This window comes from Struthio camelus, chromosome 3 (assembly GCF_040807025.1).
Source record: "Struthio camelus isolate bStrCam1 chromosome 3, bStrCam1.hap1, whole genome shotgun sequence".
NCBI classification, from domain to species: domain Eukaryota; kingdom Metazoa; phylum Chordata; class Aves; order Struthioniformes; family Struthionidae; genus Struthio; species Struthio camelus.
Window position 1 is genome coordinate 59,813,688 of NC_090944.1, and position 25,925 is coordinate 59,839,612.

Sequence of the window (25,925 nt, forward strand, 5' to 3'; positions counted from 1 at the left end):
TTTTGCTTGAGTATTGTTCCTGTTGAGTTATAAATTTCCTCAACTAGAAGGTTCAGGACAGTTCCTGAAATATTTGAACTACAGCTAGTTCTAAAACTTTTCATCAGCACCTTTAAAATCTCCCAGGACTGAGACACGTGCAAGTTTACAATTTACTATTGTTTCTTTTCCTTATAATCGTACATTTCCTGCTAATTCTTATTGCTAGGATTAGTATTGTTTATGAAAAACTGATTATAATTTTTTTCTTAGTTGCAAGAGATACTAGCTTAAAGGAATTATGCCGTTATATGGCTTTTAGCTTGGTATATTTTTTTTTTCTGACAAATATATCACATTTGGGGCAAAGAATGGCACAAAAAAATCAGTCCTTTTTGTTCTGAGCTAAAAATTGAAAGGCTTTGTCTAGTCTTTTTTCTAGTGAGAGGTTTGGTCGTATCGGTAAACACATACCTGAACTATCCTATTTGTTGCTTCATAACATTAGGCACGTGCATGATCAGAATGTCAGTCCCACCTCTCAATTTAGGAAAAACAGCTGCAGATTGGAAAGGAAGGAAATACTTGAATCAATATGCGGTTTTTGTGGCAGGAAAGATCAGTGCAAGCTTCTCTTGTGTTCTTGTTTGAGCTGTGCTCTTTCGTTATACAGAACAGAACTTTCGCTTCATTACAAATGCTGTGCAGTGTTTTATTAAATAAGCTACTGATCATAAAAAATCTAAATAAGGCTATCAACTCATTTGATTTAGAGAATAAAAAAAAGTCTGCAAAAGAAGTAATATAACAGCTCTATAAACCACTTATCTAAAAATACATACTTATACTAATATATCTATATGCACACACTAACAATATATCCTTATAATAATTACAAGTATAATATCTATGAAACAGCAGCATTTATGTATGATCTGTTTAAATAGATATAATTGGTAGATTTACACAGTGTAAAATATATGTAGAAAGTTATAGTTAATACAGATACACAGTAAAAAGAATCTTTTTTTTTCTTTTTAAGAGCAACCTTGTAAAGTAGTCAGAAGGATTTTAATTGTTTTACTATTCAGAGTAATGCTCAGCACACAGTCATTGATTTAAGGTCTGAGATTAAAGTAGATTTAAGGTTCTCGCAATGAAAACCTCTTGATATCAGTATTCTTAAATAGTACACTATATTTTGTGTTTGATAATGATTATTGTTATGCTTGGACTAGCTAAGAATATACATTGTAATTTAAATACAAGAGTTTGTGCCAAACATTAGGTGATGCTTTCTGACAAATATCACTTGAAAACATACATATTTTAGTTTTAATGACTTTGTTCACGTTATTCAGCGGAGTCGCATGTGATTTTATTTTCCTTTTAAAAATAATTGTTTAAGAAATACCCTGAACTTCAATATTGTACCAACAACTTTGGTTGTCTACTCCAGAACTCTAAAAAATGCCTCCTTGTTCCTTCTTTGAAAAAAGAATTGCAGCACAGTTGAGGTTGGAAGGGATCTCTGAAGATCATCTAGTCCAACCCCCCTGCTCAAGCAGGGTCGTCTAAAGCAGGTTGCCCAGGATCGCCTCCAGGCGGGTTTTGAATATCTCCAGAGAAGGAGACTCCACCAGCTCTCTGGGCAGCCTGTGCCAGTGCTCTGTCACCCTCACAGAAAAGAAGTTTTTCCTCACGTTCAGAGGGAACTGCCTGTGTTGCAGTTTGAGCCCATTGCCTCCTGTGCTGTCGCTGGGCACCACGGAGAAGAGTCTGGCCCCCAGCCTCGACACCCCCCCTTCAGATACTTATACACATTGATGAGATTGCCTCTCAGTCTTCTCTTCTGCAGGCTGAACAGGCCCAGTGCTCTCAGCTTTCCTTCATAGGAGAGATGCTCCAGTTCTTTCATGATCTTAGCAGCCCTCCGCTGGACTCGCTCCAGCAGCGCCATGTCTCTCTTGTATTGGGGAGCCCAGAACTGGACCCAGCGCTCCAGGTGTGGCCTCACCAGGGCTGAGTAGAGGAGGAGGATCACCTCCCTCGACCTGCTGGCAACGCTGTTCCTAATGCAGCCCAGGGTACCATTGACCTTCTTGGCCACAAGGGCACGTTGCTGGCTCATGGTGAACTTGCTGCCCACCAGGACCCCCAGGTCCTTTTCTGCAGAGCTGCTTTCCAGCAGGTCAACCCCCAGCCTGTACTGGTGCGTGGGGTTATTCTTCCCTAGGTGCAGGACCCCGCACTTGCCTGTGTTGAACTTGATGAGGGTCCTCTCTGCCCAACTCTCCAGCCCGTCCAGGTCCCTCTGCATGGCAGCACAGCCCTGTGGGGTATCAGCCACTCCTGTCAGTTTAGTATCCTGAGCAGACTTGCTGAGGGTGCACTCTGTCCGTTCATCCAGGTCACTGATGAATAAGTTAAGCAATAGTGGATCCAGTATTGACGCATGGGGGACACCGCTAGCTATAGGCCTCCGACTAGACTCTCTGTCACTGACCACAACCCTCTGAATTCATTGATTCCTTTAAGGCTCAAGCTGCACAGGAACTGTGGCTCTACGGCAGTAGTAAGCCAGTGGAAAAAACCAGAATTCTGTTACTTCACACAGTGCCAGGTAAAAGTTAAAAGGGGGTTCAGGAAGCAGGTATAGTTCCCAGTCATACTGCATTCATATGAAAAGTCAATCCTGGAATGCATTTTTTAATAAACACTATTTCACTAGCTCTCTTAACCGATCTGAAAAAAAATCCAAGTTCTCAGTTTTTTTTCAAGAAGATTTCCAGGCTGCTGCTGTTTGTTTGGTCTATTGATTTTTATATTTTCTGATAGATGTTTTCTCTTCCTCTCTTCTATTCAAGGCAGACTAAGAAAAAACTGAAGTATTTAAAGGGAGTTCTCTTAGTGAAGTAGACTCTTAAGTTTTCTGATAATGAACAGCAGTTTTTTCTCATTCATTGTAGAGTAAATTTGTTGAGGGTAGCCAAGAAAACTGGGAGTTTGTAGCATTCAAACTTTCTGACTTTTTTTTGTTGGAGGCAAAAAATCTTTCAGATATGTGTAATTTGTTACTCGTCTCCCAGATTGCTGCGTAGGAAATAATCTAACATATAACAAAGAATAAGAGGGAAATGTGTATTTTGTGTAAATTTAGTTAGGACATCCTCAGAACTCATTGTATGAAGTGGTTAGGGTCACTGAGAGGGTATAAAAACTGTTAAGAAGTTTTCCCCGTCATTCTTGGTTGAAACTAAAGTGTCAATTAACCAAGCTTACTGTAATAAACTCTGCGTGTTTGGTAGATAAAGTTGTTAGCCCTAGAGGATTTGAACAAAAATTTAACATGTTTGAAACCCGAAAGTCAGCTGAAAAATAGATATGACATGTTGATGTAAATATAGTCATCATCTTCCACTTCAGTGATCAAATGAAACAGTAATTTAAAAAAAACAAAAACAAATCTTGATTTACAGTACGTTTTACATAACAAAAGATTTATCCAATCTAGTTTCTTTTGAAACCTCTTTCTGAGAAAGAGTAAATAAAAACAAAAGCTTGAATAGATCGAATAACCCAGAATACAGCAGCATATGATACTTTCAGGGTTTTTTGACTGATATTTGTAACGATTTATTTGTGTAGAAGTTGAAACCTCCACTGAATGTATGCTCTTGTTCTGAATATATTTTGAAGGCTTAGAGGATGACACAAGAGTAAATGAATCAGAAGAGGAAGAAAACTTTTGGCATGTAAAGATTCTACCAATTCTGCGTGAACTGGAGAAGGGTGGGTAACATTGTTTTTGAAAGTGCATTATTTTCTGTACTACTACCTACGGAAAGCATGAGGGAATCACCTATGTTTTCTGTAAAAGATGAACAGTAATCAGACTACTTAATTCATTATGCTTTCATATGTTCAGTGGCTTAACAGTGTAAAAAGTAAATACTGTTTTAGAGAAGTTCCTGTCTGATTAAATTAGCTTATCTTAGATATTATAGGTCTGTCAGTTTAGAAGTCAATGGTGAGATAATCGTTTTAAGAAAAAAGTACTGCCTAGACTCAGTGCTTTAAGTTTAGATTGTACTGAAGATCTGAATTGAATTTACAGAAGTAAAGTCTTAATGAAACACCTCAAACACAAATGGAAGTTAGATGTCTCAGAAAAGTACATAATAACTGAGAATATTGAAACAGTATTGAATAAATTAAGTGTGACTTGAAAGATTGAATCTTGAAATAACTCAGTCCATTCTAAAATTTCATTAATAAGTTATTTAGTTGCCTTCTGTAAGTATATAATATTTGTTTGAACAATGGGAATATAGAGAGGAGACTCATTTGTTTTTACAAGCACAATAAAAATGAGTGTAAAATTAAGGGGATTGATTCTATTTTCCAGGATTCTGTGCAGTATTCGTTATAGCCTACTGCAGATTAGAAAACTTCTTGCGTAATTTTGTAGGCGTTGGAGTATGGAACACCTATGCAGGACTGAGTGATTCCAAAAATACATCATCATTTTAGAAAGAAAGGATTCTGATTTCCGCTTCTGTCACTGATATATAAAAATGCTGGTCAGAAAATTTGAAAATGGCTGTGTAACTGCATCTTTTCCTTGCTTAATGCTGACGTTGCCAAATATGAGTTCCTGAATTAATGTTTTGCATAGCGACATGCTCTTTGTAGGTGAGCAAAATAATACTGGAGTAAAATCAGCTTCTTGTGACATGATCAGAGCTAAGGAAAATCAGTGTTCATGCCTTCTTTCTTCAGTGTTTACCTTAAGTTATGACGTGTTTTTTTTAATAGTAGATGAAACTATCTCATACCACTTTCTCACCAGCTGATATTATGTAGTACTGTAAAGCCCTGGAAGTTAGGGTTTTGCTACTTCTTGAATGTTCACGCTGATTAAAAGTAAGTGGATTGCATCATCTCCTGCAGCTACCTGGTAAATTGCTTTATTTGGGTTATGTACTGCACAGTTACAGTATTTCTATTGAAATGAGTGTTGGAATTCTGTAATTTTAGTGTTCTGAGTGTGTGCATCTATTGGTAATATATAATATTGTTAAGTTTGTGTACAGTCACTTATTTCATATTCTTTTAGCTAATCCTATACACGTTCATTTAGGTCCTGTTTATTCTTACATGTTAATATATTAACAGGAAAGCCTTTTTCTTCCCCTTTCTGCCTCTAAAATATATGCACAAAACTTTCTACAAAAAAAAAAAAAACAAAACAGATGTTTAACTTGGAACTTAATTATTATCCAAAATTCTATGAACGTCATGTGCTTTAGATGATTGTTACATGGTTAAAAACAAATACAACCCAAATAGATTTTGTTCTTTAGGAGCAGATATTTTATTTTGTTGCTTCTCAGTGCTCAAGGTATGATAAACTTCAAAAATGCCCAATGGGATATATGAGAAATGCTTTTTTTGTTGTTGTTAATTTTGCTGAAATGAAGATTGAGTAGAACCCTTTGTCTTTTGGCTCTGTACACTCTTGTTTGTCTGATTACTGGAGTAGAGGTGTTAGGATCGTGTCAAATTTTGCTAAATTTTCTTTCATAATGGGAGCAGAAATTGATTTGTCTTTGCATGGTGTTTTTTGGGTTTTTTTTAGTATGGTTAAGGCAAATCAGCTTCCAGGCACTGCTCAATATGAGAAGTGGCATCTTGAATCTACTTGCACCTTTAGGGTCTTACATATAGTGATTTTCCTCATAGTTCCATGTTCGTATATATTTTTGTGCCAAAAGCTTTGCCTCCTTGATTATGACTATTTCGTCTTTGAAGTGCAGCCTGAGCAAATGCAAAGTTTTTACAGGAAGTTTAGGTAGCTTTTTACTGTGTCACCTTACAGGGAAAAGCAAATGTAAAAATATTGATTTTTAAAAATCAGCAAGAAAGACTTTCCCTTTTCCCTCTAAAGTAAATGTATTTATGATTTCACTGTGCTGAGGCAGATTTTCTGATAACTTACTGCAGGTTTTATTTTTATATATTTTAAATAATGTTGGAAACAGTCAGGTTAGGAGATGGATGAAATTTTCATCAGCAGACCAACTGTCCATCCAAATGCATGTTACCCCTCTGCTACGTACTAAAGAGTTCTAAAGAGTGTTTGCATTCAGTCTTTCTTGATCCCAGCAGCATATGAGATATAATTTATAGGTAAAATGCATAGGCAGAAAAATATTCCTTAACTCCCTGTTTCTTTTGATGTGTAATGTTTGGTAGGGCTGTTTGAAGAATTTTTTTTCTTTCAGATTCAGAATTTTTTAGTGGACATATGGTCAATCTGATTATTAAGCATTAAAGAAGAGTTTCATTTTAGCTTTCCGTGTTACTCCGGGATTGCTTAGCTTAAGACTCTCTTCTTTTGAAAAGACGAGCATAAAACTGTTTCTGCACAGTTAGCATTGTAACAGAATGATTAGATGCCTGATTTTTGTTGTGCAAGCTATTCTTTGTTTTGTTCTCCTGTGACTGCATCTATTGAGTTGCTCTGGAGAAGGTAGTACTGATCACTAATTTCTACATTTTTTTTTGTCTTCCTACCTGCCTCAAGTAGAAGACAATATAGAAAATCTTTGCCTGGCTTGCACCAAACTCCATCAAGCCTTGAACGAAGGAAATATGTTTGGGAAAAGACTTAAAAGAAAAAGCGTGCTTCTGAAGACGTTATATAAACTTGTAGACGTTGATTCAGACCCACTCTGCCTGAAGCTGGCAGAGATTATACTGTCTGTAAGTCTTTTAAGATGCTATTTTGTAACGTGGTAGGTTATAAAGCTCAAAATTGTGAATTACTACTTGAGTTTAATTTTGTGTTTAATGAACAGTTCGTTCAGATGCATTTAATACTTTTAAACTGCAATGTCTTCCTATATGGATACTTGTCTCCTATTTATCCAGATGGGCATCTGTTGGAGCATATTTCTTGCAGCGGAATTGCATCTAAGGGAGGAAGGAGGGACAGAAAACAGGATGGCTGGTGCATGCTGGCTAGCGTATTGCTTAGACAGGAAAGAGACATTGTCCTAAAACTGGGATACACAAGCAGTAGTTTAAGCAAAAATTATATATATTAATAGTAAAATAATAAGTAAAAGATGTAATAATACATAATAATAATAATAATAAAAAAATCTAAGTGTGGAGATGTAGCTTAGTTTTTGAATAATATCTTCAGCTGATTAAACACCTTTACCTTTATCTGAAGATCTTTTTATGGCCATAGATGCGTAACCATTGAATCTTGTGCAGAATTTCTTTTGTAAGAGTAAATTAAAGAAAGAAAAAGTGCTACCTGGTATGCTACCTGTGTAAAATACATAAAATTTTTATGTATCACCTGTTTTTTTTTTTTTTTTTAAGTCAATTTGCAGGGTTTGTTCGATAGAGTTTAAAATAGCTAGGTATTGGAGTCCTTGAATTCTGCAGGCTTTTCAGTTTGGTTCATTATATTGTCAGCGTTTCAGCTGCGATTTTTGAGAGTTCTCATGTGGGAATAAAACTTTACCGTGATATCTTAACTTAAAACATTGTAGTGTATTTTTATACATAGATTTTTTTAGTTCTGATTCTTGTCTTTTATGCTCTTTTTAGATGAAAGTGAATGGAAAAAATCTTCTCAATGTCTGCAAGCTTGCATTTAAAATTTGCAGAAATGAAAAAAATGATTATATCATACAAAATGATAGATTATTGGGTATGTATTCTGTTCTTGTATATAAGATGTTGAAATGCAAGAGTTAGATTAATCATCTTTCAAGTCATACAAAAAAATTCTGTGAGTTAAGGTTGTCACACCCTAAAAATTGCTTACTAGATCAAACTATTCATTTGCTTTTTTGAACCTTCTGATTCTATCTGCCTGCACAATGTCCTAGAGGAGCAATTTCCAGAAGTTCTCTGTTATTTAACCCTATCTGCTATTTTCATCAAGTGCCCCTCGTTCTAGTATTGCAGAATTTTAAGATTTTCAGCTGTCAGCTTACTCTTCACCTTCATGATTTTGTAAACCTCAGTCATATATATGTCAGCCTTCTCTCTGTCGGACTAAGACATCCTACCCTCGCTTTTGGGTTTTTCTTTGCAAGGAAATTACTTAATTGTCTCAATTGTTTTAGTAGCCTTTTTCTATTGCTTCTCCAACTCTGCTATATCTTTCTTGAGATGTAGAGACTACCCATGCTAGTCAAGATGTGGCTGCACACAGGTTTTATAGAAACAAGATAATGCTGGTCATCATCAAGAAAGATGGTGAGAGTAATTGTTGGCTTTTTTGTTTGCTGCTGCATATTGAGCCAGCAGTTGCAGATAACTGTTAGCAATGACTCAAAGAACCCTTTTCCTGGATTTTAAATGTTTCTCCTACCAAGAATCTCTCGTCAAGAGACACTCTTATCAAGTGTTTAACTTATATTTCTCATATTTGCAAAGTAATGAAAAAAGGTGTTGTATAAATGAAATTCAGTATTGATATTCATTCCTTTAACTTTCATTAAAACTGTATTATATCTTATTAACCTAGTTCTTGATCTTGCAAACATTTATTTCATTTACTAAGTTAGAGCATATGGGTAGCCTATTTAAATGAATGAGAGTGCTCATAGTGTTGAAGTTTAGTATATGCTTGTTGGCAGCAATGAAGACCAGATAAGTCTTTTCAGTTATAACATCAAGTGGAAAGCACTCGGAGATGAGAGAGCAACTCAGATTGCTCAAAGGAGTTTGGATGCTGAAAACCACAGTTTTGTAGAGATTAGCATCATTCAAGAATCTGGACAAGTTGATCAGCTATTTCTGTATAAGCATTAGTTTTATTTCCTCTTGCTTCCATCTTTAGTGACTTAGTGACTTTTTCTTTCTCTTGTTCTTCTTTCCCTGTCTCTTAAATTAAAAGTAGTCAAAGAAAGAAGGTGTTTTTTTGTTTTGTTTTGTTTTGTTTTTTTTTTTTGCTTGATTCACTCTTTAGGGAGAGCATTTTGGACACACCTTATTCAGGCCAAGAACTTGAACCTGGGTCGTCTTCACTCCAGGTTACTCTTTCAACCTCTGGGTTATAGAATTAATTTTTTTTCTTCCTCTGGCCCTGTGAACTACTTATGTGCAGTGGGGAAGTTCCAACAGGATAAATAGATTAAGCATTCGTCGCCAAAATAGACAAAAACTGTTCAAGTCCCTTTTTGACCCTGGGAGGAGCAGGGATTGAAGCTGCTCTCACATTGCCATAACCGAGCATGACCATCATGCAGTTGGTGAGAATGGGAGTTTGGGAAAGAACTGGGAGAATGTGCACTTGCATCTATACACATACATATATTTTGAGAGGTTTTCAACCTGAGGTGACACAGAAAAATTATAGAAATTAATCAGGTTTAATGAGATAGCTAAATAAAACCATTTTCCCATATGGAATGTGTCTGAGCAGAAGTGAAAGCAAGTTTCAGTTATCTGGAGTTCTTGAAGTGTAAGACTGGTTAGGATTACTTAATAATCTGTGCCTCATTTTGACTGTGAAAGATACATTGGGTTTATGATAACGACTGTTAATGTTTAAAAACTCAGGTGTCTGACAATGGTTGGCTAAGGCAAAAGTGTTACAGTACTTGATCTACATAAATAGTAAAGCTGAAAAGGCTACAAGCAGACTTTTCAAAAGCAAGATTTGGTTTAGGCATCTGTGCTTTTAGTGCTTAGTTTGAGAAATTTTAAGACATTTGATTTTTCAGGAAGTACTGAGAATAAATCGACTGACAATAAGCCTCCTCAGAGTGTATCAAGTTTAGTATGCAAAATTCCAGGCACATGCAATCACATTCACAAATCTTGACTGAAAATTTTAACGGTTAGCAGTGTGTGTTTACAACGTATGCTGGTTTCCGAAGCCTGGGAAAACGAATTCAGGCCCTTTGTGTTATTCATCAGTAAGTATCCCTTGGTTGCAGTCCAAATACCCAATTTTTCTGGCCCAGTTGTTAGAAAAGTATTATAAAGAGTTCAATCAGAGTTCCTCTCCCCTTCCTCCCCCCGCCCCCGACCATTGTTAATCTCTTCAAGGACTGGACTCTATCAAATATGTATACTAATATTGGGCTTTTTTGAATACTGATTTTCATTTTAGATTGTTTGTTGGAGGTCCTGAGAACTGAAGATCTACAAAAAAACAATGAAGCTTTCCTGTATTGCCTGGGAGCTATAAAATTCATGTCTGGAAATGCAGTACTCCTTAATGAAATGGTCAACAAAGGAGCTGTTGAAATGTTGCTGCAGTTAATGAAGCAGATTAATATTGTAAAAGAAAGTGATACATATTTCTCCAGTTTGGGCCACCTATTAGTCCAGGTTAGCATTTACTTTTTTTTTAATGTACACTGCAAGGGCAAATTAAAAATTTGATTAGAGAAGATAATCTAACTCTATATCACTGACAGAGTTGACCCTACCTTTGAATAGACTTTTTTTTTTTTTTTTAAGATTGCATGAAGTTGTTCAGGAACAAAATTTAATTATGGTAGGTATTTGTGTGGTTAATCTTAGAGCCTTTAAAAAGTCTGAAATGAATAGAAATATTTATAGGACCCTAATAAAGCCATTTCTCTATTATTACTTTATAATGCTGACAGAGTACTGGATAGTATACCAAACCTTGGTAAAAATGTGTTGCCTTTCTAAATTCTATAAACTGAAATAATCAATCAGTACAAATCAGTTCTGTAATACACTAGATTAGAATAAACTTTTATTACAAGAATAGCACATTTCAAAAAATATAGGAAAATACAGTTTGAAAAGCTGTTTTTGGAGAAGTATGACTTAAAAGGGAGTTGTAAAAGCCACAGCAGAGTAGCTTTTGGAAGGCTGCAGGCTCAGAACTATCTTTTAAAATGTGAGATTCCTCTGTGGGTGATGGCTATGAAAAGTAATCCTTTGCTCTAAACATGCTCAAACCTTAGTGTTTTAGGAAAAAAATGTATATGTAAGTAAATCTTAAGGTATGGATGTGTGTGGTTGGTTTTTTTTTTTTTCTGTATTTGTCAAGGATTTGCCAGATTGCTTGTATTTGTCTTGGAAACTATTAAAGTAAAAATTAGTGAATGGTGTCATTGTAAGCTTTGTGAGGCTTCACAGGAAAATGAAATGGGCAATTTTCTGAAGAAGTGATTAACCTAAATGACAGATTTCTCTACCTATTTAACAAAGAAGTGATTTGATACTACTAGAAATTATATGGGAAAACAGATAGCTTATGTGTTAGTCTTACTGATGTTAGTGTGTCTGTTTTAGTGGAGCTATGAGGTACATTTTTCCAGAAGAGCAAGTACAATTTTATCCAAACACAAGCTAATTGGGAGCTGATACGAAGTATTGAATGAAATAGCGTGACTTAATTATTATGTCTGGCTATGGAAGTCCTACAGTGGCAAATTGCTAAAGACTGGGAGAACATATGATGAAATTGAAAATGTAGTGCTTGCTCCTTTCTTATTTTCTTTCCTATCTCATATTGTTATTCTTTTGTTCTCATATGAATCCAAAAATTCTCTTTTCTAGACTTTATCTTGATGATGTCATACCTTATATTCTGTATGAAAAACGTATATGGAATTATCAAGCATTCCTTTTTAAGAAAATTGTAGAAACTTCAGGTCTGCATGCAATCAAGATTTTCATGACCATTTTTTCTTGGATGCTGCAAGTTAAACTCTATAAGTCCTGATGCTACTGACACTGCTGCCTTAGACTACCAGTTTATGTAAAAACTCCATTTGGAGGAACTATTAAGTAGGAATTGATGGTCCAGAATACGTTCTGTTCTCAGTGTAATTTGTGGGGTCATAGACAGTGACTTAAAAGACCTAAACTACGAGAAAAGTTACCTCACGTGAAGAGTTAGTTTGATGCCTTACATCCAAGAAGCTGTGCAGTCATTTCATCTACTGGATTTTTAGGCTGTAGTTTTGCATAGGCAATTCAAAAACAAAATCTAAGTTATATATCCTGTACCTCTTTTCATGCCTGTGTAGTTTAAAAAAATCTTTCAGAGTACAGACAGCAAGTGGTTAAAACCAAAACATGCTGCTTAAATACGTTTTCTGGCTACTTTTGGCATTAATCATATAATGGGAATCCTATTGAGCAGAAAGAGGTGGAAATTTATGTTAAATAAATACAAAGAGAAGTTTTTGCCAGTTCGAGCCTTTAAAAATAGGAAGCAATGTCCAAGTAATTAAAAAAAAAAAAAGTGAATCGGAGTATTTTTAGCTATTTGACTAGAGATCTGAACTTCCCCACCCCTTTGCAGGAATGTTCTCTCTCCCACCCCAATTATTTCTAAGTGGGTGAATTTAGTTTTAAAATTAAGGGATTAGTTTGCAAATGTACAAAAAGAAACTAAAACATTATACGTTTGTGCTTTGGTCATTATCATCTCTGCTGCTTTCAATATGATTTGAAGTGTAGCAAAAGATATCTTTTGTATAATTTGAATAGACTGGCTCTTTCTAAGAAGGCCTTGGGAATTCTTCTGTGGAAAAGTCAATACTGACAACTGTCTCTTCTCTGTAAAATAATATTGCTACTGAAGATGCTGTTTTACTTTTTTGTAGCTCTTCTAGAATAGTGAAGACACTTCATTTTTCTTCCCCTTGTGAGGAAAGCAGTGATTCCTGCTACTATGCCACTTTTAATTGTGTAGACAAAAAGTAGGAACAGTTTCATTATAAGCAATATAATACCAAAGAAAATTTCTTCTGTGCTTCACATCTTCAGAATAATGACAGTTTTTGTGGCATACTTAAAATTGTAGTGAAAGATCAAATATCTAATGACACATAGAAATAATGGATAAATGCTATTCCGTAAGAATAGAGGAACACATGACATTGGAGGAGAAAAACACCTTAAATATCATCTATAAGGGCGGCTCATAAATAGATGAGGGAGGTGTTTTGTTTTGTTTTGTTTTTTTCTCCCCATCATCTAATGTGTAAGTCCCTTTGCTGGAGTCAAAACCTTGGCTTGGGTTTCAACAGCACTTTTTGATATATGGCTTATCATTCATGTTCTTTATTGTGAAATTTAGCCAGAATTCAACATACATCATCCTAGGCTGACTCTGAGCTTCTTGTATACGAGAGCTGAATAGAGTCTTCTGTGTACATTCCATTTGGCATGAATTTTTCTGCCAAACACTTTGAGTATCAAAGTATTTGACTCAGAATATTTTATTTTAAAATATTTCCACAGTATTATGCTGATTTTTTAAGTATCATGACTTAGGAAAGAATGCATAGCTGGGGACCTAATTTTTTGCAGTTGCTTAATTAAAACAACAAACGCCCCTCTACCTCTCTTCCTAAAATATGAAGTAAAAATCAATGGCTTCCATATCTTCGGTTATTGTTTATTCTGAATTATGCATTGCATGTTTGTTGCTGAAATTAAATCCGTTCACATATCCCACATTTTTTTAACCTGTCTTGCTAAGCTGTTTTGAGATTATTCCTTCTCCTATTGTTCCGTTATAGAGCAGCTGGAAATGTGTCTTCATTCTCTGACTTGGCTTTGTATTGTATATACAGCAATCTAAACATTTGTGGGGTTTTTTTAGACTACATGTATTGCTTTTGTAGGTGACCATACTCTATTGTCACTTTTAAGAAGAAGTGTGAGGAGTATGATGGCTATGAAATTGCTTTACAGAAGCCATTGAATAATTGAATTGCAAAAAATTTAAACATGGGAAAAAAGTAATTCCCTCATAGAACAATGACAGGAAGTGTACTAGAGAAAAATAATCAGAAGATGTGTCAAGAATTAGAAAGACCACAGAATGCCCCAGTGATTCAGACAAGAAGAGCACAATTAAGAAACTTTGCAAAACATCTTACAAATTTTTGTGTGCATGCTGAAGCAAGCAGAAATAATAACAGCAGAGAAGGCCAGTGAGTTGCCAACACTCGAAACAAAGCAGTATTTATTGGTTTAGTGTATTAACTGGGTGCTTATCAATGTCTGGCACAGAGTGTAATTAGAATATGATCATTTTGTAGCTAATTGCATCTGTTGTTTACAATTTAGTAAAATGTTAACTGTCTGTTAGAACTACAAAGCACCAAAATGAAGTGATATTGAAAAGAATAAAGAACTTTTCATAGTACTCATTGAATGGAGAAATTGCATTATCTCTATGGTCTTTCTAAACACATAGTGTTTCTGACTGGCTGTAACTGTTCTTTCTGTGATAGTTCAGTAGTTCTGATGATGGACCAGCTCTGAGGTTCATTGATGAGGTATTAAGGGAAACGCAAGTTAGTTTCCAGCACCTTGGTACATGCAATTATTGTCCCTTTTCCAATATGTTTCAGTAGAGTTTGTTTCTAAGCCACGCAGAGGTTGTGTGACACTGGTCAGTAATAATAAAATTCTTGATAAAATATCAAAAAATGAGGCAGTATGTTGGAAAAATGTTACTAGTGCAGTCTGAAAACAAGGTGTTCCATAAGCAGTGAATCTGAGGCAGCCTGGTTTCAAGGGGATAGGGAACCAATATGGGCTCATATGAGAAATACGCTTTGATCATTTCTACCAGAGTATTTCTGGATGTTTGTAGGGTTTCAGGAATGCTATGTTTGGAGAGTGGAAATAAAGCTAAGCTTTCTTTTTTGTTGTTAAATGAAAAAATTGCTTCATTAGAAACTGCCCATCAGGTGGAGAGTGAAGGAAGAAATGCAAGAAAGTTGTTCTTGATGGTGAGAAATGATACAGTAATACTCTCATAGAGTTAGCGCTGCTATTGTGGGCCTAGTGGAGAAAAAGCCACTGGTAGACGTCCCGCAGGACTGGAAGGAAGTGGAGAGATGATTGCAATATGTTATTTTTGTAAAGGTCTTTCAAGTTAGGTTGAGTGTCAGTCACAGAGCTTTCCTACGATCTGGGTCTGTTTCCAAGGTTTTAGATTCCCCTACCATTTCTGCTTTGCAAAAATTCTGTATTAATGAATTTCCTCAGGTATTTTTTTTCCTGTTATTGACTCTAAACACTTAAACATTACAGATCCATAGATGCAAAAGCTTTTCCATAACAAAAATAATTACAGAGTATACTTTGTGATGCTTTCTCTTTTGGAAGCTTATTACTTTCATTTTTTGTCCTGTACTAGTGTAAATAAACAAGACCCGTGGGATTTGAAGGAAATAAAAAGTTCTTTGAGCATTGATCACTGACATTTGTTTTTGAACACGTTTGTTTTTTACATGCCTCACACAGCAGTGCTTCCAGCTCCCTTGCTCAACATCATCTTCCTTTAGCAGCCCTCAGGCTCTTTCTCGCTTTCTATGTTGAGGAGTATAGCTGGTTTGTTGCTGCACGGCTGCAGAGCAGTGAGGAAGCTACTACTTGTTGGAAGTGCCTTTCTCTTGATAGAAATACTAATTGATGTCTCTTTCTGCTGTGTGGCCACGGTTTTCCTAAAACTGCTAGTAACTTAAGACATGTACATCTTTGTCAAATTTGTTGAAATTGGCTAGCAAATTCAGAAGCTGTTGGGGAATGGAGAGGGTAGTGCATAGGCCTCATATATTTTTAAGAAAGCGATTTGCAAGTGCTCTATGTAATTTTATTCTCTGAGCAACAGCTGCTCAAAGGCATCAGCTTAACCTGCTCTTTAACAGGGCAAGGTTTATTATCTACTCTTCCTTTAAAATTAGCAATTACATAATCACTGGACAAGCAGTCCAGCCTAATGATAAAATACTTTAATCAAAAAATCTCTAGAAATAAAAACATTTCATGTAGATAGTCTTTGTGCCTTATCCAAATACATTCCAGTGTGTATTGAATATTAATACTTTCTTCTCAGAATAAGGAAAAATTGAAGATTCTGTGCATTCACTTTAGATTAAATGACCTCACTTTAATTTTAGAGTAAGTTTCTGGTTTAGATCAGCAACTAATTTATGTGTCATTGCCTGTCTGACCTAGGTATTTAAATACTCTTACCTTGCAAGAGAAAAAGATTCCCAGAGTGTGCAATAGATGGTTGTTCATTTTGCCTGTCTACAAGTGGTAGAATGTTTTATGCTTTAAATTCCTTGAAATAGAACAGTATCTTCTGAAAATCACAGAATCACAGAATGGTTGAGGTTGGAAGGGATCTCTGAAGATCATCTAGTCCAACCCCCCTGCTCAAGCAGGGTCGTCTAAAGCAGGTTGCCCAGGATCGCCTCCAGGCGGGTTTTGAATATCTCCAGAGAAGGAGACTCCACCAGCTCTCTGGGCAGCCTGTGCCAGTGCTCTGTCACCCTCACAGAAAAGAAGTTTTTCCTCACGTTCAGAGGGAACTGCCTGTGTTGCAGTTTGAGCCCATTGCCTCCTGTGCTGTCGCTGGGCACCACGGAGAAGAGTCTGGCCCCCAGCCTCGACACCCCCCCTTCAGATACTTATACACATTGATGAGATTGCCTCTCAGTCTTCTCTTCTGCAGGCTGAACAGGCCCAGTGCTCTCAGCTTTCCTTCATAGGAGAGATGCTCCAGTTCTTTCATGATCTTAGCAGCCCTCCGCTGGACTCGCTCCAGCAGCGCCATGTCTCTCTTGTATTGGGGAGCCCAGAACTGGACCCAGCGCTCCAGGTGTGGCCTCACCAGGGCTGAGTAGAGGAGGAGGATCACCTCCCTCGACCTGCTGGCAACGCTGTTCCTAATGCAGCCCAGGGTACCATTGACCTTCTTGGCCACAAGGGCACGTTGCTGGCTCATGGTGAACTTGCTGCCCACCAGGACCCCCAGGTCCTTTTCTGCAGAGCTGCTTTCCAGCAGGTCAACCCCCAGCCTGTACTGGTGCGTGGGGTTATTCTTCCCTAGGTGCAGGACCCCGCACTTGCCTGTGTTGAACTTGATGAGGGTCCTCTCTGCCCAACTCTCCAGCCCGTCCAGGTCCCTCTGCATGGCAGCACAGCCCTGTGGGGTATCAGCCACTCCTGTCAGTTTAGTATCCTGAGCAGACTTGCTGAGGGTGCACTCTGTCCGTTCATCCAGGTCACTGATGAATAAGTTAAGCAATAGTGGATCCAGTATTGACGCATGGGGGACACCGCTAGCTATAGGCCTCCAACTAGGCTTTCACCACTGACTACAGCCCTCTGAGCCCTGCCATCCAGCCAGTTCTCAATCCACCTCACTGTCCGTTCATGCAGCCCGCACTTCCTGAGCTTACCTAGGAGGATGTGATGGGAGACAGTGTCAAAAGCCTTGCTGAAGTCCAGGCGGACAACATCCACTGCTCTCCCCTCATGTATCCAGCCAGTCATTCCATCAGAGAAGGCTATCAGGTTGGTCAAGCATGATTTCCCTTTGGTGAATCCATGCTGACTACTCCTGATCACCTTCTTGTCCTCCAGATGCTTAGTGAGGACCTCCAGGAGGAGCTGTTCCATCCCCTTGCCAGGGATGGAGGGGAGGCTGACAGGCCTGTAGTTTCCTGGCTCCTCCTCCTTGCCCTCTTTGAAGACTGGAGTGACAAATATCTTCCTTTCTGCAAAATAAACTGGAGGACTGAGGCTGTTTCATTTTTATGCTGTTTGAATACCAGATTTCTCCTGATCTTGATTGACTTCTAAATTTTTCAGTCAATGAAAATAAACTATACTGTCTTTTTATAACAATTTCTCTTGGTTTGCAACTCCAGCTATAACTTATTATCAAAATATATTGGATGTCTCTGTTAATTTGCAAGACTCAAATATAGATTTGCAAAATCGGACATTATGCAAAAAATTACTTTAACTATTCACAGTATTTCACTTAAGTTTCAATTGGAATGCATGCAAAAATTTAAAACTTGTGCAGGATAATGTTTTCCTCAAAGGACAAAGTTACATGCAGGCAAAGACCAGTATCAGTCTTTCATTTTCAGACAATTATTTTTTTATACATAATTCTGTTACTTACACGTTTACTGTTACCATTTCACTGCTAGGTACGTATGTGCAGAATGTTAACAAAACATTCAAACGGTCTTGGATGTTACAAATTAGATCTTTGGCTTTATTAAATTTTCAAAACAGTGTGGATTCGGTAGTAAGCAGGTATAATTTATTAATGTTTAAATATTCTATATGCAGCTGACAGCTACTTTGCGAAACCTGGCTGATTTACCTCAGGCGAGATGCCAGCTCATTTGCAATAGCGCAGTCTCCGAGCTCTGTGTGGCGCTAGAGCAGCGTATGAATGATACAGACGTATGCACCTATATTGTCAGGATATTCAGGTAGGTATAAACGCAATTCTCTCTACTTCTCCATGCAATCAAGTCAGTGTCATTGTTTCAAGTGACTTCAGAGAGGGCGGAGTACTAAAACTGGAAAAGATTTACTTTCATTAAACTCTTTTTGTAAAGCCCTGTATAGTTTTTAATGATTTTGTGTGATAACTGTATCTTTATTAATACTGATAGAATTATTTTATTGCAGCTGTATGATCCCACAGATTTAGACTGAGATTTTTAAAATACCATTTCTTATATTTTAAAGCTGTATAAATTATTACTTATTTATTAATCTTATTTTTAGACCATATTTTTAAGAAATCAGTGAGAAAAATTATACAAGCTTAAGGTCATATTGGGGACTATGATAAAGAATAAAATACATGAGAGAGAAAATGTGATTCATGTGAATGCGATTCAAGTTCATGCGAACACTGAAGTGTGTTCATTGTTTTGTGCTGTCACAGAAAGTTTGGGGAGAGTTATCTGTGGGATTGGGACTTGAATGTGCAGAAAGCGCTGGAACAATCTAGTTATGTGAGCACCTCAATGGCTGTCTCCCAAGATGTGCCTTTTTGAGGGAGATTCATGTGAGTGAATCACCCAGAAGGATCCTTTGTACCCTGCATAGCCTCTAAATAGGAAAGCTTGCAGTGCCCATGGGTAAATGGACTTGCAAACAATTTGAGGATTTTGTAGAATCTGAAATAAACTTTTAGTAATTTCAGGAGAAGTTGGGTTGTAAGCACAAGCTAGGAATACTGCTCTGGGTAAAGTATTTTCTATTGCTAGTTTGTTACCGTTGTGGGTCATGTTGCCCTATGGCTCCACATTTATTAACAAGTCATACTGCTATTGACTTTTTTTCCTGTTCAGCCACTCCAAATTATCGAACGCATTCTCTTTGCCAGGTGAGCTTGAGTTGTGCTTTGAAGAGCAGCTACTTAAGAGTCTGTCTTGCCCTCCTCTCCACAGTTAAAAACAGGCAAAATCTGGTCCATTGCAGTTTACTCCTAGTAAAACTGGAGTACATGCAAATTGCTTCCCCAAATCCATGCCAGCATGTCCACAGCTGTGTCTCTAATTTTGTTCCTATATATAAGTCAAATTCTGTCATAGATCACAGCGGTTTAAGCGTATTTACTTCTTCTGAGGAGAGAATGTTTCTTTTACTTGGTAAAATGCCATAAAAGGTGTGGCTAGGTGGCTAGTTAGGTAATAGTTTAATTATAGGTAACTAATACTTATGCTGCAGTTCTCAGAAGGACATTTATTTGATCTAGAATTCAATGTGCAGCAAAAGTGATTTGTCTTACTTAGTTTCCTGCTGCTTCAGATTTTTTAAAGTTTGGTCAACTCTGTGCTCTGAGGATACAAGTTTGCCATAAAATCAATTTAATTGGCTTCTTGGAAATTGCAGTTGCAGGAAAAAAAAAGAATTTGTGCTATGCAGTATGGAACAGAGATTTGAATGTTGGTCTATCTTCTAGTAATATAGAATGATTACTCTTTCCTCTCAGCAAGTAACTTCTAGGAAGCTTCCTTGTAGAGAAGATATTCAAATCTATTCAGATTATTTGTATCTGTTGTTATAATCTGTTGTAACTAGACATCAACGCAGATATTTGCTGGTTTTAACTACATGGGAAGTAAAAGGTTATCTAGTTCAGTCTGTTATTGCAATATTTCTGGTATGATCAAAGCATATCCTTTCCCATTTTTTTGTAACGGTAAAGGTGTGCTATGTCGAACTGCAGCAGCAGCAGCATTAGGTAAAATGGAGAGATAATGTCATGACTGCCAGAAGCCGTATTCTCCATATTTGCTGATGAGAGATGTGTTCTGTTAGTACTATCATTGGGCTGTCCTAGACATGCATTAGCAATGAGACCTTTTGTTCCTCTCCAGTCTGACTTCTCATGTCATCGTAAAATTATGGGTATTGTGTTTAACGCTAAGATGTGCTAGAGTTAGCATGCAGTGCCCATACGGCAAGTAGGTTGGGAAGCTCCTTATGTTCACTTCTTGCTGTAAATCACTGACTTAAGGATAGCTAGACTTACGTTATACTCTTATAGCTCTATGCCTCTAGTAGAGGACAAAATATTTGCATTCATTTCATTTGTTAGAAAATATGGCTCTGAGGAGAGAAAAAAAGCTCACATTCATTTATACTTTATTTTTGTACCTTTATAGCAAACTTTCTTCCTACAATGACTTCTGTGCAGCTTTGGCAGACTGTTCCAGATGTTTCGTCTTATTTTTAGCCCTGCTAAACAAACACCAGAGGAAGCAGGTCAGTTTTTTCATCTCTTGATTTTTATGTATTAATCCTCTGATGTGTCTGTGTATTATTGGGGATAAGCCTGTTTTCAGTGACCTACTTCTATGCACATTTACCCAAATAAAATTTTTTAATGGTTGATAGCATTTCTAAGTAGTAAATAATTGAAATGAAATCATTTTGATTTAAAAACTCAAAGCAATACAGAGAACAGACAGTCGATTAACTTGTCTATCTTCACATGTATTGAAACAGTCCTCTGGGTACTTAATTGTTTTCCTTAGTTTTAAAAATGCACTTTTAAAAGTAAAGACTTTATTTGAATATTTAATGGTAGAAAATCATGGGGATTTCGCCTGCCCTATCCCATTGCAAAAGAAGTATAAATATTTTCAGAGCTAAGCAGTTTGAAAGGAGGGGAAAATTTATTCCTTGATAAACTGCAATGTGGTGGCTTCAGCAAATACCTGAGAAATATATGATGTCTTCTGCCAAAGGAAACCGTGTGTCTAGGATACTGCATTTGGAACATGCACCTAGAAATAAGTGTGAGTTTGACAACATGCCTCAAATTGCTAGCTAAAATTACAAGAGTATACTTGCTAGCAACTTTCTTAGGACTTTCGAGGGTCTAGTGCTTCTGTACTGACTGTTGCTGTATCTTTCCTATGCATAGCGGAGCACCAGGCTTTGGGAGTTTGGTCCAGGTTCACAGTTTTAAAGATTGCTGCATCGGCAAGAGTGGAATACCCTGTGTATGGCAAATTACTCAAATTTTACTTAGCAATAAAGCTAAGAAGAAAATAATTTTTGTGTAAAGCACTGGTGTTCAGAAGTGGAACAAAGTTAATAGAAAGTTAAATCTTACTAAGATTATCCTTAAAAGTAGGGAACTTCCTTAGCTGCTTCAGCATCTAAACTGGTTTAAGGACATCTAGTTAGCCTACACACTTTATCCGAGGATTAGCAGTTCCTGGCGAATTGTTAGAAGGAGGTCTTTTGTGCTGCTATTTTTAAAATCAGTTAATGATGATAATATCAGCTGAGCTGGACAATCTATCTCCCTTTTCTCGTCAAATATAACAATGTTTTCTCCCTTTCCTGTTTACCGGCCTCCTTGTTTTATGTGATAGTGCACATGAAAGAGGGAGAAAGATTACATTATTTCTGTTTTTCCTAAATGTCTGTTGATGAACTTTTCTGTGGCATACCTGAGCATTCCTGGTTTCAAGCTGCTCTTGCACTGTATAGGCTTCAAAAACACTTTAGTAGAATGTTATGGAAATAATCTGAGAAATATCAAATGCGTGAAATTTTACTAGATTCATGGGTATTTTTCTTTGTGAGCATTGTATACAAGCTAAACATGAAAGAACAGATGACAGGACTGGAAATAATGGAGCTTAAATTGAGTAACATCTTTCTCTCAATCTTCATCTGTAATTTTAAGGGGAACTTTTCTAGGCTCTTGACATAATAGACTTGTGCCATAAGGAATTCTAGGCTCACATGTAAGTTCCAATTGTTTACTGAGAGGTAACTGTTGAGAAATCTGCTTCTCTTTTGTCGTCTTTATTGAATCGTTCTAGAATATCTCTCTATTTACTAGATTAGCATTGCTTTTTGTGTTAGATACTGCCTCTGTTGTATCAAAATATTAACTAACAAGGAAATAATTTGTATTAAGTTATTATTTTGTGATGATTATATACGCAGTGTTTTCAGAATATTTTTTTTCTTACTGTCATTTTTAAACACACATGCAACTGTTGGTTGTCAGCTTACTGAAGCCCTGCAAAAGCGGGAAGAAGGACGTGTGTAATGCAGTGCACCATTTTTTTTCTGCACAATGCAATAAACACTTGAGCTGTGAGGATTGCATGTTTTTCCTGAGGTTGGCACTACTAATCTTTTTTTTTTTTTCTTTTCCTCTCTTATGCTGACAGCTAGTGAGTTATAGAATGAGTTTATATCTGTTGAACAGAAAGCAAGTAGCAGCAGTGTGAATGAAGTTGTCTGTTGGCGAAAGAGGCAGCAGCAGAAGATAAATCAGTATTGTTAACTCAAAGCATTCAAAATCCATAAAACTAAAAACCAATATGTAAAGATGTGTGTGTATTTTCTGAATTTTCAGATCACAAAGGTCACGGGATCTGTTTTTGTTACTTTTTTAATTGGCAATTGTGAGAGCTAAAAGCGTACTGGGAAATGCAAAAAAGAAAACCAGCATTCAGACTTTATCAATTGCTTTCAAAAGTGTGATTATAAAAATAAGCATTAAATATTGTGAAACTAGGACTGGAAATGTGATTAATGACTTGCTCCCACACCAAACAGTGAATTCCACAGCTGCCATCCAGCTAGTCTCTGTTCCTTTCAGCACATTGCAGCCTCAAATCTTTTCTTTTTTTTCTCGACTCATTTTATCTCTGGGGTAGAGGAGTAGAAGGAATGGGAGAGCAGTAAATCAGTTCGGTGAGAAATATTTTGGGGGAAACGGAGTTGGCAAGGCCTTAAGTTCGTGTTCCATACTCTTAGGTAAGGAGTATACAGGATTGGAACAGCTGGATCCGCAAGGTAGAACTGAGGAATTCACAGCACTTTTCTAAGCATCTGGAGTACATGTTCAGTGCAGCTTTACTCGTACTTGGTTTTGGAGCTTACTTGCGTGGGGGAACAAAAAAGTCCTTGCTGGTTGCCAGGTGACACAAAAGCTGTCAGAAGAGTTCTTGTGGAACCTCTGTCCTGCAGGGTGAGCTTTGTTTGCTTCTGCGCCTAGTCAGCTTCGTAGTCTGTTTTGCCCATCTCCAGAAGTCTGTGAACAAACTGCTGCTTCTCCTTCCAGATCATCATCTTCTAAGCTTTTCAGGTAAGTTATATAAAGCGTGACTTTCTCCGACTGTGGTTAGGATTGTGCACAAGGAGCTTCCTTTTGGAACAGGAAGATTGCATAAATAGGGCAGTACCTTCTATCAGTCAGTCGTGCACTGTCTGAGTTTAGGTGGACTTTTGGGGCCCTACCAGAATCCATGTAATCTTTTATCAGTGTACGGTTAAGAGGCTATTTTCAATCTTAATGTGCACGAACACAGGGTGTGATACTAATATTTGCATAGATGAAATCTTGTGCCTGTTGTATAGCCACAGAGTTCCTTTATAGTTCAGTGTAGCCTAAGTAGAGTTTGATTAGAAAACTTTTTTTAAAGCATCTGAGTCACTGAATGCAGCACTTGCCTATCAAACAAAAGAATAATCATGTTGGGTCCCTCCAGAGGCTTGTCCATCCTTCCCTCAACAAGTGGGAAAAATCAGATGCCTAGAGCAGAGCAAAAACAGGGCAAGCTTATGTGATACTCATCATGTGTACTTTCCAAAGCTCCAGCTATTTTCAGTTTGAAGTCTTCCTCAGCCAGATGTGGTTCCCCATGTACAGAATAAACCTCAGTGGACTTCTCTTCCACAAACTCCTCCAGTCTGCGCTGTACCCCATACAAACTTTTAACATCCTTAGCATCCATTGGCAAGGAGTTCCCATGGCAACTATGCATTGCACAAATAGTTTCCTTTTGCTTGTTTTGAATTTAGCCTCTACTAGATTTATTTGATACCCTCTGGTTCTTGTATTGAAAAAGTTGTTGAATAGTTGATCCCTAGTCACTCATTCCACACCACTCCTGACTTTCTAAAACTTTATCAGTTCTCCTTGTGTCTTCTCCAGGCTGAAGAGTCCTTGCTTACTTAAGCCCTTGTTTACTTAGTTGTCTCTGATGTGGAGGCTATTCCATACCGTTATGCATCCTTGCTGCTCTTCTCTGAACATTTTACAACCCTGCATCGTGTATCTTTTTTTGAGATGAGGGGACAAGACCTGCATACGACACTTAAGATGTGGTTATACCTTAGGTTGTATATTTGCATATGTTTCTCTGTTTCACAGTAATTCCCAAAATTGGATTTGCTTTTTTGCTCTCCTGTGAGCATTAAGCTAGCCTCTCATGGAACCCCCATGAAGAGTCTATCACTAACCCCAAGATCCCTCTCCAGAATTGTTACAGTTGATTCAAGCTGTAATTTTACATGTGGAGGTAGGACTGTTCTGTATCTTCTCGTTTTGTGTTTATCTGCATTTAAATTTCATCTACCATTTTATTACCAGTTACTACACGTCCTTTTTCTGTTCTTCAGTCATCAATCATCTTTACTACTTTGAATATCTTAGTGTCAAATTCCTATACCACTGCTCACCCACTTTTCTAGGTTGTTTATGAACATGTTAAACAGGAGAGATTCCAGCACCAGAACCCTGTGGAGCTCCACTGGTCATCTTCCTCCATTGCAGGAACTAATAATTTACTGTTTTCTGTCTTCTAATCATTTCCTGTACCAGGACATTCCCCCTTATGGCATGACTGGTTAGTTTCATTAAAATTTTGATGGATGACTTTGTTAAAGTCTCCTAGAAATCCACGTAGATTGTATCAACTGGATCTTCTTTATGCACATGCTTGTTGATCCCTTAAAAGAACTCTCAAGAATTTGGTAAGATCAAGATCTTCCTTTACAAGAGTCTTAAAGTAGATTGCATTTATCTAGGTGTCCGCTAATTGTGTTGTTGTGTTTGTTGTTGCTTGTTCTTTTTAATGATTTCTTCTAATTTATCTGGTACAGACATCAGGCTTCAATCTCCCTTGCATCCTTTACTTATAATAGATGTCATTGTTGTTACCATTACAATCCTCAGGCATCAACGCAGTTTCAAGTGAGGGATTGCACATCACTGTTATTAAGCTGTTTAATTAATGAGTTCTTTTAGAACTCTTGAGAGATTATCATCTGATCCTGATGATTTGTTAGTGTTTGTTTTTTGTCAGTTTGTTCCTTAAAATTGTTTATGATCACTTCAATTTTGGAGAGACCCTCTGATGAGCCTTCCCCAGAGAAAGGCTATAATCGTCCTGCTCTCTTTCACACTGAACGTGAATCAATGCAAACGACTCATTTAGCTTCTCTGCAATGATATTTTCTTCTCTCAGTGCTCCTGTTTTTTCCTGATGATCAGTTAGTCCTGCAGATGTTGACAGACTGCCTGCTCCTGCTGTGTTTGAAAAGATTTGTTAGTTTTGCATCTCTTGCATCAGCTAGTAGAACTACACTAATATACAATTATAATTTGCATGCTGCTTTACGTGTTTGATTTAACAATGTTTGTAAAATAAATAAATAAAAATGTACTCTATTAATTGAAGAACAGACTGAAGTTGCTCTGTCATCCGCTTTAAGGAGATGTCGCCATTTACTGGGCTGCTGTCCCTGGATCTGTCCAGCTTCCATTCCAAATGCAGCTACCAGGTAGCAGGTCCCAACTCAGT

General features: G+C 37.2%; 1 protein-coding gene across 11 annotated transcripts in view; it reads left to right on the forward strand.

Annotated features, from left to right (window-relative positions):
* ARMC2 (armadillo repeat containing 2) overlaps window positions 1–25,925 on the forward strand; it is a 78,531-nt gene that overhangs the window by 30,517 nt on the left and 22,089 nt on the right. For all 11 annotated transcript variants that reach the window (XR_011140160.1, XM_068937974.1, XM_068937982.1 and 8 more), the window contains exons 7-12: window positions 3,679–3,771; window positions 6,572–6,747; window positions 7,609–7,711; window positions 10,130–10,350; window positions 18,130–18,275; window positions 20,469–20,568. Coding sequence is in view for 10 of the 11 variants with exons in the window: in XM_068937974.1 (XP_068794075.1) it covers window positions 3,679–3,771; window positions 6,572–6,747; window positions 7,609–7,711; window positions 10,130–10,350; window positions 18,130–18,275; window positions 20,469–20,568 (839 nt within the window). In the remaining variant the exon portion in view is untranslated. The remainder of the gene's footprint in view (window positions 1–3,678; window positions 3,772–6,571; window positions 6,748–7,608; window positions 7,712–10,129; window positions 10,351–18,129; window positions 18,276–20,468; window positions 20,569–25,925) is intronic.